The 15,879-nt window shown below is 39.5% G+C and overlaps 4 protein-coding genes across 4 annotated transcripts; 2 read left to right on the top strand and 2 right to left on the bottom strand.

The window, feature by feature from the left end:
• Nucleotides 1-1,796: 1,796 nt before the first annotated feature.
• On the bottom strand, nt 1,797-2,762 carry LOC119085382 (transcription elongation factor SPT4). The gene is made up of 3 exons (XM_037195768.1): nt 2,596-2,762; nt 2,119-2,281; nt 1,797-2,053 (listed from the first exon to the last, which is right to left on the bottom strand). Exons 1-3 carry the CDS (start codon nt 2,662-2,664, stop codon nt 1,935-1,937), a joined length of 351 nt encoding a protein of 116 aa, XP_037051663.1. The 5' UTR covers nt 2,665-2,762; the 3' UTR covers nt 1,797-1,934.
• A 2,158-nt stretch (nt 2,763-4,920) lies between these two features.
• On the bottom strand, nt 4,921-6,574 carry LOC119085381 (tryptophan--tRNA ligase, mitochondrial-like). Its single transcript, XM_037195767.1, has 6 exons — nt 6,368-6,574; nt 6,153-6,314; nt 5,821-6,083; nt 5,563-5,731; nt 5,276-5,499; nt 4,921-5,216 (listed from the first exon to the last, which is right to left on the bottom strand). Exons 1-6 carry the CDS (start codon nt 6,461-6,463, stop codon nt 4,970-4,972), a joined length of 1,161 nt encoding a protein of 386 aa, XP_037051662.1. The 5' UTR covers nt 6,464-6,574; the 3' UTR covers nt 4,921-4,969.
• A 1,167-nt stretch (nt 6,575-7,741) lies between these two features.
• LOC119085380 (aminoacyl tRNA synthase complex-interacting multifunctional protein 1) lies at nt 7,742-8,838 on the top strand. Its single transcript, XM_037195766.1, has 2 exons — nt 7,742-7,913; nt 7,984-8,838. The coding sequence occupies exons 1-2, from the start codon at nt 7,842-7,844 to the stop codon at nt 8,776-8,778; spliced, it is 867 nt and encodes a 288-aa protein (XP_037051661.1). The 5' UTR covers nt 7,742-7,841; the 3' UTR covers nt 8,779-8,838.
• A 1,848-nt stretch (nt 8,839-10,686) lies between these two features.
• Nucleotides 10,687-13,201, top strand: LOC119085523. The gene is made up of 8 exons (XM_037195939.1): nt 10,687-10,887; nt 10,958-11,017; nt 11,080-11,142; nt 11,205-11,309; nt 11,367-11,498; nt 11,752-12,400; nt 12,720-12,956; nt 13,053-13,201. Exons 1-8 carry the CDS (start codon nt 10,687-10,689, stop codon nt 13,199-13,201), a joined length of 1,596 nt encoding a protein of 531 aa, XP_037051834.1.
• The last annotated feature ends 2,678 nt before the right edge of the window (nt 13,202-15,879 follow it).

Here is a 15,879-nt window from a genome sequence, read left to right as displayed (position 1 = left end):
TGCGTCTAGGGGTTTAAATAATACTTTACTTCGATCTGCAAAGTTCTGTTGCTTTATTAAGTAATAGTCACTTACATAACAACGGTTGAGGGCTGCTAGGAATTTCGCGCCCCGTCATTCACAATAATTGACAAAATGACACATTTTGTATAAGGAAAATGTCACTTTGTTGGTTATACGCGGCGCGAGTTTGTGTGTGAATTTTATTGATCCGAGGCGAAGCCGAGTTATGTAACGGATTTTATCTTATATTCGGTGAATTCTGTGGCTCAGACTTAAAAAATGGGGAGCTGTTTTATTGTAAACCGTTTTTCAGATGAGTGAATTTTCATAAAATAATTTTTATTAAGTATGCTCTCACTTCCAAATGTTTCTTAACGTATATTCCATCAGATACTTTTCGGCTAATTTGTGCTGTCGAATTGAAAGTGATTCGTAATTCCTTCTTTTTCTGCCATTTTATTGCGTTGTTCCTGGGCAAATAACCTATTAGATTCCGTGATTCTGTGAATCAGACTTATAAAATGAGGAGCAGTTTTATTGCAAACCGTTTTCAGGTGAGTGTCGAAAGAACTGCATGAATTATGAACACGGCAGAGTAAAGTAAACCAGGCACGAGCACTCGCTTTGACTAGGGACCTGAATTATCTCGTTATTTGACATTCAAAAATGAACTGCTCCTGTCTGGTTTATTTTACTCTGTCGTGATTATGAAAAGTACGATCTTCTTCGTCGCATGAAGCATTTAATAGTGCATCGCTGTACAAAAAAATTATTTTGACGATTTTGGAGGATTTGGAATCCAAATCGTCATTTTGCTGCATACGCTGTTTGATCTGCCGATGATTCATTACATGATAGAACAATTTTGAGATAAGAGCAACCTCACAAGGCCCTGTTATTATGGCCACATTGAAAATTTCCATAAAAAATGTGCTTTAAATTTGTTACTACACTACACAGTGGCGCCTTCTTACAAATAAACGGAATTATCGAGTTATGCGTGTGTGTGTAGTCCTGCATTTTTCGATAATGAAGCAATTTTTTCTCGTAGAAGCAGTGTAGCGCCACCGGCCGTAGATTTTAGAATTAAATTGTATTTTTTTAATCTTTGTTACACTGCTTCTGTTCCACTATATAAACTGAGAGTCCACGTGCAATTTAGTTTCGATCATGGGAATTGAATCTCACCGGAAACTGACATCTTCACTTGTGCTTTTGCGCCTGACAACGGTCAAATCTTCGAATTGTCATTGTCAGACAAACCCGTGTCATTATGAGGGACTAACTTGCATGTTATCGGCTAGTATTGCCGACATAGTTTTGATAAAAAGTTCACTTCCAATAGTAACGGATTGGATTTTTCATGTTCAATTTTGAACAGAGTTTGTTGAGCAACAAAAACATTTAGATGACGACATCGCCTAAATTTTGTTAGGAGTTAATGGATCCCATGGACATCAATCAGCTGAGACCTCTGAGACATCGTGGATATCTAATACCGTAAAAAGATCAGAGTATGGTTACCATAACAGCCAACCCATCTCGATAAGGGAGATTGGCCCAGTTTTAGTCAAAATTTCAATCGACAATTTTGCTCAAACCGACAATGACGCAGCTTTTCCATATTTTAGCCTATGTGGTGAATGTGGTGGAGTACAATGGAAAAAAACAGAATAATTGCCGATCTCAGCAGTGCGAAATTACTCGTGTATTTTCGGCCTAACCACTTCAATAAAATTCATCAATTTTATCCAACATTTTCGATCAAATACGTCGTCGACTCCGAACTGATCTTTTCATTTGATAAATATTTTTATTGATCTCGTTTAATGTCTCCTTCCAATTACAATAGACAAACGTCTCCTCTCTATTTCAAAAAAAAACTCATATTCAGTCAGCAAATCAAGTGGCACACAGACAATAATGCATCGTTAACGTTGGCTGGTGTCTCGAAGTCTGTATGGAATGCCACGATTCTTCATGTCTCGTATAATTCCTTTGGGTAATCGGCCGGATACGGATATAGCATAGATACCCCGAGTAAATCGACCTGATGAAAAGATGGAAAATAGTAAGATTATGACTGGACTGGCAAATTTCCATGTTTTTTTATACTTATTCTCTGCCATTTGCACACCCAACTGTCTTCTGGGCTCATGACTGCAATTAGTCCGTCAAAATTGTTACTGGTGCAATCGTACACATTGTCTTTGTTGTTTTTCATTCGCAGGAAATCCTCGCAGTTGTCGCATCCATCGTATTCGAATTGCTCGAACGACTGAAAAATTAGGAAAAGAAAATTTGAGATTTGAGGCTAGAGGTGGCAAGATGATTTTGATTTCGAAACTCCGGTTTCTAATGAACGTATGAAGGAATGGAGTTTTGCGAACTAAACGAATCGGATTTACGCGTACACAACTGTTCAAAATTAGGCTCAAAACATATATTCAACTTGCACACGTTGAAATAAGTACATTCAATGCCAGATACACTCGCATGAGTAGCTTGGTAGAACACTAACATGTTTTCGAGTTCAATTAGGGCATCGACATCATCCTTGAGTGAAATGATAATAAATTCCCAAATTCTTACCTTCACAAGCGAACAGACCAGACAAGCGCGTAGTCCACGAAGATCTTTTGGAATTGTGTCGAAAGACATTTTATTTCGTTTAGCCTTTCGCTGGATGAGAAACAGTCAATGCAAGGATTGATATAATGTGTAATGGCAAACACGAAAATATAAAACAAATGGATTTTGACACACCAACTAGAATGAAGTTAGGTACGTTCGGCAAGGTTCTACACAGAACGCCACTTATGTCATCAAACCCATTCAATGGAAAGTTTGATTCAGACGTGGTGAAAGGCGGTAATTTAAAAAAAAGGTTTTATGCTTTTCGGTCTCTTCGATGCACAGTGCAGGTAAGAGGCATCGGTGTTTTTCTGAAATAAAGCATACTGGATTTTAGTTTACTTTTGACGATATCTTTCCAAGAATTTTTTTTCCTGAAACTGGAAAATTGTTTTTTCAGTCATTTTTCCGAAACCACTGATGGTTAAGTTACTTGTAGGTCAATTTATAAGAACCAAGAGGGAGCTGGAAAAATCGCCTGAATTCCTTGCAGTTCTATAGTTCTAGTTCTAGAATAGGGAAGTCAATGGACCGTGAAGATGTAAGATGTAAGATGTGTAAGGAACTGATCTCTGGTGACTTCAAACTTGTCAAAAGTCCAAATGTGTGACGAAAAAATTTCCAAACACCTGAGAAACTTTTTTTACCCCTTTAACCCCATAAAAATAATTGCATCGAGGAACGGGACCAATAAAATAGTTAAAAAACGAGCCATCAGAACAGTCGGAGCGTTTGCTGCGACTGAGCCCCGTACAAACCCGTATATCTATTGCGTACGTGACCCTAGTGCGTCTGTCACCCTACTTTGACCGTAAGCCTATGCGCCGGTTAAAGTAGTTAAAGTAAAATTATTATGTAATGTGTACATCTTAGAAATTGCGCATAGCGCAATTACTAAGCCCCGTACGACGTTCCTCTCAAATAAAACAAAAATTTCAAATAGCCCTAAAATTTTAATTTATTGAGTATAAATACACATAGGGCCCTAATAGTGGCCTTAGTCCAAGGACCCAAATTTAATTTTTTTTCAACAACTTTCTATTCGGCGTTCGATTACCTTCCAAATGACACAAAAATTACGAAAAACGAATGAAATTTACTCGAGTTCTATGTAAAATACACATAGGGCCCTAGTAGTGGCCTTAGTCCAAGGACCCAATTTTTTTTTTTTCAACAACTTTCTATTCGGCGTTCGATTACCTTCCAAATGACACAAAAATTACGAAAAACGGATGAAATTTGCTCGAGTTATATGTAAAATACACATAGGGCCCTAGTAGCGGCCTTAGTCCAAGGACCCAAATTTTTTTTTTTTCAACAACATTCTATTCGGTGTTCGATTATCTTTCAAATGAAACAAAAATTACGAAAAACATATGAAATTTAGTCGAGTTATATGTAAAATACACATAGGGCCCTAGTAGCTTTTCACTTCTAAGGCCCTAACTCACGGTCCACTCACCCGATTTTAAAAAACTTTTTTTTCCTGGATTGGTATTGACAATACCTATCATTTGCCGTGTCATTTACATTTCCATCGTTTATTTTGCCATAAATATCACCAAAAGACCTTAAATCACTTAGGTGGCCCTAACTCACGAAGGGCCGACCCGAATATGCCCATCTTCGAACTTAGCCTCACTATTTTGACTATCTTTCAGGGAAAAAAAAATTTTTGAAATCGGATTTGATTTACTCAAGATATCGACGTGACGGACAGACGGACAGACGGCCCAAATTTTTATTGCGGATTCGTCATCTATGAACATAGGCAAACACTTTGCCCTTACCGTCTGCTTCGAGTTCCATCAATTACACACGGCATCGTAATCCTATAAGCCCCTTCTACTACTTCATACGGGGCTAAAAAAGTTCTTCCATGAAATATCGGTATTGAGCCATACTTTACAGAACCGAAGATATTTTTCAAAAAGATATGGTTTTCTCGGAGATATTCGGAGTTTAAACCTTTTGCACATAAAATTCTGGAAAAACAATTTTCCATTTTCCGGAAAAGATATGACAAACATCATGGAACAAATCGAAATATTACCCTAAGGTTTGCGGAACAATCTTTTTCTCCCTGTGTAGGACGAGCAATTTACAACTTAAAGCTTGCAAATGTATCTAAAACAATTTTGATTCAAGTTTAGGTTCGAATCTGACTCAAGTCTGAATTTGCGAAGCAAGCAAGACAATTTAATTTCGGCTCCCGGTATACTCCGGGGTTGTGCACATTCATGTGACTCTCGATACTAACACTGAAAGAGGAACAGGTTCCGTATTTTTCATAATTTATTTTCTTGCTCCATTAACAATTGCACTTTTACCTCTACTGAGTCTGTGTTTTCAACTTTTCTACTTCATTCACAGCGAAATTATACTCCGATAGATCACCAACTCCTACACCGACTTTTCTCTTAACATCCACTATGGTCTCTTCAGCAATTCGACTCGACTTCTCCGCACCAATTCTCACAACATCAATTAAATATTCCGGATTCTTGAGATAGTCCTCGATTTTCAATCGGATCGGATCGATTCTCTCGATTACAGCGTCAGCCACGCGAAATTTATATCTGAAAAAATGGAAATTTTTTATAGTCGGAACAGTGATTACTCTCATTGCAATACTAACTTGCCAGTGTCCAAATTCGATGCATCGTTGACAATTTGTTCGATCGAAATTCCGCTCATCAGAGAATGAATGGCAATCAAATTGGATACACCGGGTCTTGTTTCCGGATCGTAAGCAACAGCCGATGTACAGTCGGTGACTGCTTTTTTTACCTTGTTCAATATCTGTTCAGGTCGATCGAGGAGTTCAATTCGAGTTTTCGGATTCGGGTCAGATTTCGACATCTTTTTTATGAATTGAAAGGACAGATTAGTTTGTTCACCAGTTGCAGTGAGAGCTGAAACTACCTTTTTTGTAGGATCCCGGAGCGATTTGATGCGGCAGCTTGTATCTTTAGCTATGATGCCTTGACAAATGGGAAATGTTTCTCCGAATCGAAAGTTGAATGTATTTGCAATGTCCTGGGCTACCTGCAATTGCTGCGATTGATCATCGCCAGTTGGGACGTGTGTGGCTCTGCGAAATATTTTACATCGTTATTGCATATCGGATGATGACAACTAATGAGTCATGAAGCTCCGAAGCACTCAACATCTCATACGCACTTGTACATTAAAATATCAGCTGTCTGCAGCACTGGATAGACAAACAGTCCCAGAGGAATATCTTTCATATTCGCTGACTTGTCCTTAAACTGTTGCAATCGATTCAAACGAGCCATTGTTGCCAAACAACCGAAAATCCAGCACAATTCGGCATGTTGTTTGATGGATGACTGAACGAAAAGTGTCGACTTATCGGGATCAATGCCACAGGCCAGTAACGTTGCGGTCATTTGAAGAATGTTTTGTCTAAGTTCCTTCGGATCCTAGAAAAGACATTGGAGTGGAGTTTAAAGGAATCTTTCAGTCAGAATGTCTGCAGCACAAAGACAAACCTGTGGCAATGTAATTGAATGCAAATCAGCGATGAAATACGAGACATTCTCGCCAGCATTTTGCAGATCAACCCAGCGAGTTATTGCACCGAGATAATTTCCCAAATGTAGGATACCGGTTGGCTGAACGCCAGACACAATTTTCCGAGGCCAGACAATTGGCTGGAGGAGAGAGTAGTTAACTGAGAAATCAACAACATTTTGCAAAGGCCTACCTTCACATTTTGCTTACAATAATCTCGTTTCACGGTGACAGTTGCTGCTGCATTTTGTTTTGCCAATAAACGGCAAATCCTTATCGTTGATAACATGTCAGAGTCCTAGTCCTCAAACTTTTATCGAGATTGAGAAGCTTTTATTTATTCCACAGTCAATATGGGAACAAATACAAGTGAATGACGGCAAGTACCGGAAAAAATGAAATCAATGACACATGTCAAAACAGATGGAACATAGAGCCATCAATGATCGTCAGCAACGCACTGTCTAGCACCGAAGCTGACTTTGACGTCACTCAAGTAGAGGACTGAACCGATCAAAGTTGGCTATTCTTTTTCATACAATGGCTATCAAAAAATTTTAAAAAAATTAGTCAACAGGTGTGTTTTTGGCCTTCTAATTGAGTGATGTCAATGTCAGCTTCGGTGCTTGACAGTGCTTTGGTATTTTTTTGTGACGAACGGGCAATTCCGAACTGTGCCAACTGTTATGAATGCCTAATAAAGCAATGAAACTAAACTCTATAGGTATGGTCTAATGCCAAAATTTGTATGGAGCAGAGGAAATAGCGATTTCATATAAACAAACTCAACTTTATATGAAATCGCTATTTCCTCCGGCTAGTATGGACAGACCAATAATAAAGGCTGTTATTCCCATGAATGAAAATCAGGGTCTTATGTCAGAATATATGTCTTGACCATCTCCAGACGTACTTTCTGAGATGGGATCTGTTTCATGAAATGTTGAAAAAACTCGGAAAATAACGAAATGTATGTAAAGGTTGAAAGCACGATATCTTAAATAAATCTGAACCGATTTTTAAAAATTTGGTAGTTATTTTACAGCGAATAAAATTTTTGATGGCATAGATTGCGAGACAATATCACAGGAAGTGGGAAAACATCCAAAAATAATCGGTATTTTTAACCAATGAATGGTCTATCCTTACAACTCGGAAATCATTGGAAGGTGAGTTTGTGTATAGAGTGTTATGATGAAAGAGAAGCAAATACTTTGACAAGTACCCCAAGGCAAGTTATAATAACTAGTCTTCGGTTTTCTCGCTCTGATCAGAACAGTCTATAAAGTATACTTTCAATGTTTTTAACCGCTCTCTCATAGTGATGAAAGAGCAGGAAGTATAATTTAGAACTTGCCTTGGGCCAAAAAGTTTTATGAAAATGTCATCGCTAGGCAGGCTGGTCTTCGGTATTCTCGCTCTCACGCATTTCAAGTAGTTTCTGGTTCTCGTTTCACGATTCTACATTTCAACTCATGAACTCATGAATCTTTTAAGTCTTGAACAAGAATTATTTGAGGTGTCCGGTGTATGTCTTTTAGACGGCTCTTGAAATAATATTGACAGCACTGATTGTAAAATGTTTGAGGTTAGACTCTAAATGATCCAACTAGGCAGAAGGATAATTTTTTCGTCGAAGTGCAAGGAAATAGAAAAAAATTGCAAAAATGAATGCTTTCGAACGCGTTGTCTCAAATAATAATAATGCGGAAGAACTGTTAGCGTCGCTAAATGCGGAGGTGAGTACTGACGATCTATTACTACGCTAGCATGGGAAGGAAGTAAGTTCATTCTTTTCTTTGTATTCAGCTCAACGCTATCAAAAATGAGAAAATCCAGAAACTCAAAGCGAAACTAACTGCGGAAAATGTAATTTTAATGAAGCAAGTCGAACTGGCGAAGGAACAGTTAATCAAACTGGAAACGTTGAATGGCAAGGTTCAAATACCGATTCCTTGTAACAAAAACGATCAGAAACCGGTGGCTGCGAAAGTGAGCAATGAGAAACCTGTTCCTCAACCAACAAAACCAACTACAGACACCGCCAAGCCAACGAAAGAAAAGAAACCGAAAGCACCAGCCGCGGCTAAAGAAGCAGCCCCAGAGCTACCAGTCGACTTCGGAAGGCTAGACTTCCGAGTCGGAAAAATCGTTGAGGTGAGCAGACACCCCGATGCCGAATCGCTGTATTTGGAAAAGATTGACTGTGGTGAGCCTCAGCTGCGAACCGTCGTGTCTGGTTTGGTGAAATTCGTGCCACTCGAAGAAATGCAAAATCGTATGGTCATTGTCATGTGCAATTTAAAACCAGCCAAAATGCGCGGAGTCACATCCGAGGCAATGGTAATGTGCGCGTCAACACCGGAAAAAGTCGAAGTTCTATCACCCCCACCGACGGCTGTTCCCGGCGATTTGGTGCATTGTGACGGTTTCGTTCGGAATCCGGAACCTCAACTGAATCCGAAGAAGAAAGTGTTCGAGACGTGCGCACCCGATCTGACTACGAACGACTCATTGCAGGCGTGTTACAAAGGCACTCCGTGGAACATTCCCGGTAAGGGATTCATTGTCTCTCAAACGTTGAAAAATGTGAATGTAAAGTAGGACTGTCGATGAGTGGAATCATCACAACTTTGGAATAAATTTAAATTTGATATCGCAAAAGGGATCTCCTTATTGAACACTTCAAGCACTCTTGAAGGTACTCTAAATTTCGCCGATTTTCTTTAACTGTATAGGTACGGCACGTTAAACGTTTGACTTCGATTTAAAACCTGTTTCTAAGCTTATCGGGCTCATCGTCACTTGTGACCCTTAATTTTTAAATTTCTTCCTCCTTCGTAACAGATTTTTAGGTCTTTTTTCTTTTAGAAAAAAAACCCTATTGTGGACACTTCATCTGTCCGTCCGTCTGTCTGTCTGTCTGTCTGTCTGTCTGTCTGTCCATGTGTAGTGTCACTATTCAAAAATGAGACGATAACAGCCTTGATTCAAAATTTCAATTCTACTATGAGCAAATCAACACCAGGCAAATAATAATTATTTGTTATCTGATAACCGATCGCTCGCAGTTGGCATTGCAATTCGAAAATTTGGTAGTTGGTAGCTGACAACCAAACGTAATTTTCGGCAGAGATGTTTACTATTCGAGAGCTGCGCACCAACTGACAAAATTATTCGGCCTGCTTGCCTATTTAAAGCTTGAATTTTTGGTAGTTGACTACCAAACTGGTAGTTGACTACCATACTGATAGAGAGGTAGTAGAAATGTTAACTGTTTGAGAGCTGCACACCGATTGATGAAATTATTTAGGCTGCTTGCCTATTTATAATTCGATAATTTGGTAGTTGACTACCAAACTGGTAGTTGAATACCAAAATGGTAGTTGAATACTAAATTGGTAGTTGACTACGAAACTGATAGAACGATGGTGGCGATGTTTACTGTTCAACAGCTGGATATCGACTGAAGAAACTATTCTTCCTGCTTGCCTTTTTATAACTCACGTATTTGGTAGTTGGTATCTCGAGAAGTGAGAAAATTGAGAGAAAGAAAAAAGACCTCACTAGGCTTATAGCCGGTCTATTCTTGTTAGACATTGATTGCGTCGTCATTTGAATATATGGAACAATTAACGAATGTAAGTAGGTTCTTTCGGTAACTGAGGCTCAAAATGAGCAGAACAGACTGTGACTAACATTTAACGCAGTGTTGCAGTGCAATCGGTGCAATCTGTAACTTAAGGCCGTCTTCAATATCGCAAACTCACGAGCAATTTTGCGTGATGAGATCGACAATTATGCTGCGTCTTCCATTGTCATCCGATATTCACCACAGGCTCAACAACGATAAACAAAGTCATTCCGTTCTGCTCATTTTGAGTCTCAGTGTCCGAATAAACCTACTTACATTTTCCATTGACATCCGATATTCAAACGCAGCATATACTGCCGATCCTATCAACGCAAAATTCCTCGAATGCTTTCGATCTAATGGTCTGTTGCTTCACAAAATCAAATTTAAAATTGAACGACGTTGAGCTCATAAGTTCATAATCAATTGAAATTTCTGTCCTTGCACTGTCTGTCAGTCACATAATGCACTAAAAAACGCCTGTAAAAAATTACCAAAATTATTCAAAAAAATCCCGCTGAATTCTCCATCCTGCTGACTGGTATATTTTGCTATCTTCACACTGTTGTCAAATGACATTGTCAACGCTCTTATCACGGGGGATACAGTCCATTGTTGTGGTTTCGTTCATTTAGTTTTAAATTTCTAAGCAGTATGAAGTAAGCTGCGTTTTTCGAACTGTCATTTATCTGCGCTCGTTTTGTTTTGAAAATACATAATTTTGAATGGCAACCGTGTTTTATAATAGTTTGCCTACTTGCATGATTTAACTTTTTAATTCACAAAAATATACTCAAAATATGGTGTTTCAGTGCTGTGTACGTGGATGTAAAACTGTTTCAAAGAATGGTTTACATAGCTTTCCATCCAACAAATCTATGGCAGAGAAATGGATTACAGCCATAAAAAGTGATAATTTAAAGGATTTGTTGAATGAAAATAAACTGGCCCGTTCTTATCATAAAGTCTGTAAAAAACATTTCGATGAAAGCGATTTTGCACCGAATGGGAAGGATAAAAGCGTGCTTGTGCCCAACTCAGTACCGAGTCGTTTTTTACCGTTACCAGATGAAACTGTTGTAAGTTGACAAACATCAGTAAATTGATTTGAGCCAAATTTAATTTTTTTTTAAATCTTTCAATTTTAAGCATTGTGCAAACGCCGAATCATCGAATCAACCAGCAACACCTTTGCCCAAAAGAACAGTTGTTAGTAAACAAATTGCAGTGAAAAGTTTCGTGTCTAACTTTTTAAAAACTTTTAATTTAAGAACTCGGCCGAAACATTAAAACCATCTAAACCAAAACAACCAGCCAAGCGTTTGACCGATGGAGTAAGTAAACAAATTGGAGTTAAATGCTTCGTGTCTAACTTTTAAAAAACTTTTAATTTAAGAACACTGCGAATTCCGATTCACTAAAATCATCCAGTCCAATGCCACCAGTGAAACATCATCAACAACGACATCGCCAAATAACTGATTCGATATCTTTACCAAACGTAAACATTTCTTTAACACCGTTTTGAAAACGTTCTCATTTTTAACACACATTTTAGTCAAAGATCGACAAGGAGGAATGTGAAGATGAATGGATTAATGTGGATTCCATGAACGACCGTGAAGTGTCGAGTACCAATGAGCTATGGCGGGACTATGGCGAAAGGTCCTATCAGCAGTGGAGAATCACGGTTTGTCTATTTGTTGGCTGCTGCAGCATCAACTGTGTCGTCATGTCTTGTGCTGTCTTTTTTAAATACATGTTTTTGTTCTTTATGTTTGCGTTGTGCGTCTAAATTAATTGCATGAATTCTACAAAATTCAAAATAAGTAAAGCTCAAAGATCTACAATGGGTGCATTCTGTTCGTTGTCTTAATAACATGAGTTCTGTGTTTCGCTTTTTTTATTGGGAGCTGATGTACATGGTAGGATTTTTATTACAGGAGAGCAGACTGCTTCGTCAGATCAAAGAATTGAAGAAGAGAGTGTCGTCCTTGCAGTTCAAGCTCAAGGAAAACAAAGTCAACGATAAGAAAGTCATCGGCTACTTAAGCACCGCCTTGAACGAAATGCAGTTGGAATTCATCAAAATGCAAATAACCAACCGGGGTAGACCGAAGCACGGCAGGCGATATACTGCAAAACAAAAAAGCATGTGCCTCGCCATATATAAACAAGGACCGAAACTCTACAGATTTTTGGGATCCGGGTTCGTCTTACCAACTAAAAAAACTTTGGGACGGCACAGTGCAAATATGATATTCACAACCGGAGTCGATTTCAAAGTGCTCAAAGCTGTGAAAAATGTGGTAGATGAATGGCCAGAAGCAGACAAGTACTGTACGATAATGTGGGATGAAGTGTCTTTACAGGAGCACTTAGACTACTGCTCTACTCAAGACATCATCGAGGGTTTTGTTCAACTGACCAATTCAAGAATACCTAAATTTGCAACACACGCTCTGACTTTCATGGTCAGAGGCATCAAAATACAATTTAAACAGTCGGTGGGTTACTTCTACACAAACGGTCTGTTTGCGTTTGAATTAGTTGAACTAATTAAACTCATGATCGGGGCCACGATTAACATAGGTAAGAGCATTGTCGTGTGAAAGTGATAAGACAACTCTGCCCTGTTAAGCCAAAACAGCGTATTGTCACAAATTAATTCATAATGAAAAGTAACGTATGTCACTCCCATAGAATAAAAGCACATCGAAGCTCGTTAGCAGCGGTGACCTTAGAGCGCACTCATCAAGTATATTTAAACGAACTCGACGATTTATGTCAGTTAGTTTTGAGGTTATGATATTTTAATTCAAACATAAAAATATTGTACACAGCATCGCCGCCATTCAAATTGTTATTTCAGAAGTAATGGCATCAGAGCCAAAATTATTCGTTCACACAGACAAAATTGAGCTTTGTTACGCTGACCAACTGTCGAGTTCCGAAGAACTCATCGAAATTATCGAAGTTGATGATAATTGGGTCGACCACACCCAAATCGAAAATGAAGTCCACGGTGTTTGTGCAGTTGATGCAGACGATCAAAATGTTCATTCTGAAACCGAAAGAGAAGATTTTTGCATCGAGATGGTAGACAAGAGTTTCTCCGAAGATGAAGCCGATAAGTCGGAGGCAACAGGTACCAATCGTGATTATGTTTGTTGCAGAGACTGCCTACGTTTTGTTTGTGTTCTTCTTGTCTCTTAACGCCAAATGTAATATGGTTGTTTCTTAGATTCAGAAGATCAAATCGAATTGATCGAGGTTGAAGAGGACTGGGATCCCGAAGACCAAGAAGCCGTTTGTCAAGAAATGAATGTGAAAGAAATTCCGAATGAAATCAGCACCGAATTTTATGATAGAGACGAGGGTACGACGAATTGATTTGCTGTGTTTTTCTTCGATTTTTGTTCATTGTCTACTGTCGTCGGATGTGAATGTTAGAACGAATGTCAATTTTTTCCAGGTCGCATCGGTGAATTGAGAAAATCAGTCAACGAACTCAGTGGGAATTCAAATTTCAACAAAAAAGGATCCGCACGCAAGCGCAAAACGTTTAAAATGCCGTTGAAGCAGAGAATGGCAATAAAAAAGCAAATATTAGAACACCAGCATAAGGTGCGCGATCCATGTAGTCACGACAATTGCAACAGCATCGACTTGAAACGTCGTTTGGCGATCAATAAAGAATTTTGGGACATGCCATATCGCGAGCGTTACTCTTTCGGCCTGCACTCAATTCACCGTAGCGACGTTAAACATCGACGCAAAGGGACTTCCTCAAAGAAAGAGAACCATAATGATTATTTCCTGAGAAACGAAGATGGTGAAATGCAGGAAGTTTGCAAAGTATTTTATCTGACGACTCTGGGTTTCTCGAAGAGGAACGATAATTTTGTAAAAACAGCTGTTGGTAACAAAAGATTCAAGGACCCGTTGCCACGGATTATAAACCGAGTCGATAACCTCAAGCTAGAGGCGTTCGACTATGCATCAATCATCGCTCATATCAATTCGTTCAAACCAAATGTGTCACATCACCGACGTGTGCATGCGCCGAAAAAGAAGTACCTACCCGAAACGTTAAACATAAAGTCGATGTATGCTGACTTCAAAAATCGTCACGCAGACATGAAATGCTCATACTACCTGTACAGACGTATTGTTTCAAATGAATTGAACATTTCCTTTGCGCAATTGGGGCACGAACAGTGTGAAACATGTGAGGAATACCTTTTACATAACAAGTCCTTGCCATTGTGTAATTCGTGTGATCTGTGCGTTGAGTACCGAATCCACAAAATCAAATACACGGAGGCGAGAGAACTGTATGGAACCCAACGACTGTTGAACACCGAAAAGAAAGCATTTTACTCGGGTGACATGGAAAAAGTCATAATGCTCCCACGTTTGGAAATGTTCAAACAGGCAATTTTCACAACTCGACTCTCTGCATACAATGACACATTCGCTCCACTGGGAGGAATCGAACACAACCCAGCGTCATCGAAGCCCGTTGCAGTAATCTGGCATGAAGGTATATCCGGTAGATGTAAGGAAGACATTATCAGCGCATTTTTTAAGTTCTTCCTACTTAAACGTGATATCGACGAGTGTGTAATGTGGCTCGACAACTGCAGCAGTCAAAACAAAAACTGGGCACTTTTCACTTTCCTGGTATACATCATCAACTCTGATCTAATCAACACAAACAAAATTCAATTCAACTATTTTGAGCCCGGTCATACATTTATGTCTGCAGACAGTTTTCATTATCAGGTATACTGCTCAAAAATAGTGAACTGTTGTATTTTCATGAGCTTCGAACAAAACCTTAATTTCGTCCTAGGTCGAAAGGTCAATGGGTGAAATGAAGAAGCTGTATGATTTCGAAGATTTCGAAACGGCGGTCTCCAAAGCAAATTCGGGCAATGTTACAGTAGCTTCGATGCAATCAAACGACTTTTACCAGTGGCAAGATTTTTCATCAAGATCAAAAAAGATTTCTGGTCAGCATTACATGCATGAGATGGTTCAAGTAACCGCAACTCGTGGAAGCTTTGACTTGTCGTACAAGAAAAGTTTCTCTTCGAACGAGGAGTTCTGTTTAAATTTCTTGCAAGAAAAGTACAAAAAAGACGGAATTCCAAGTCCGGTACAGGCAACAGCCGATTGTGGCATATCGAAGGAACGCAAAGAGAATATCCTCAAATTGAGTAGAATTTTGAAGGAGGACAAAACTCAGTTTTACAGAGACTTACCTGTGTCGAAAGCTACAGTAACTGCCAGTGAACAACTGGAATGGAATGCGATACCAGATCCACTGACTTCTTTCGACACAACGACTACCAGCGAACATCCGAAATTGAATGCATTGCCAGATCGATTGATTTCCTTTAACAGCGAACAGCCGAAATTGAATTCGACACGAAAGCACGTTGCTTCTAAGGCCACAGAAACTGCCAGTGAACGAACGAAATCGAATGCGCGACGAAACCCAGTGGCTTCTAAAGCCACTGTAAGTGCCAGTGGACAGCCGAAACCGAATGCTTCCCAGGCTACTGTTATTGTCAGTGAACAACCGGAATCGAATGCGATTCTAGATCCAGTGGCTTTTCATGCAACAATGACTGACAGCGAACAGCCGAAATGGAATGCGAGACCAGAGCCAGTGGTATATCTTGCCACAATAACTGGCACCGAACAGCCGAAATCGAATGTGATACCAGGTCCACTCACTTCTTTCGACAGAACGCCTGCCAGCGAACAGCCGAAATTGAATGCCAGACCAGAGATAGTGATATCTCATGCCACAATGACTGGAAGCGAACAGCCGAAATTGATTGCGCGACGAAATCCAGTGACTTCCAAGGCCACAGCAACTGCCCGTAAACGATCGAAATCGAATGCGCAACGGAACGCAGTGGCTTCTAAAGCCGCTGTAAGTGCCAGGAGAAAACCAATATCGAATGTGTCACACCACCCAATAGCTTCTAGAGCCACAGTAACTGTCAGTGCACAGTCGAAACCGAATACGCGACGAAACCCAGTGGCCTCTAAAG

Source organism: Bradysia coprophila, unplaced genomic scaffold (assembly GCF_014529535.1).
Source record: "Bradysia coprophila strain Holo2 unplaced genomic scaffold, BU_Bcop_v1 contig_94, whole genome shotgun sequence".
Classification (NCBI taxonomy): domain Eukaryota; kingdom Metazoa; phylum Arthropoda; class Insecta; order Diptera; family Sciaridae; genus Bradysia; species Bradysia coprophila.
The sequence above is the reverse complement of the archived record's forward strand: the minus strand, read 5'-3'. Positions and strand labels throughout refer to the sequence as shown.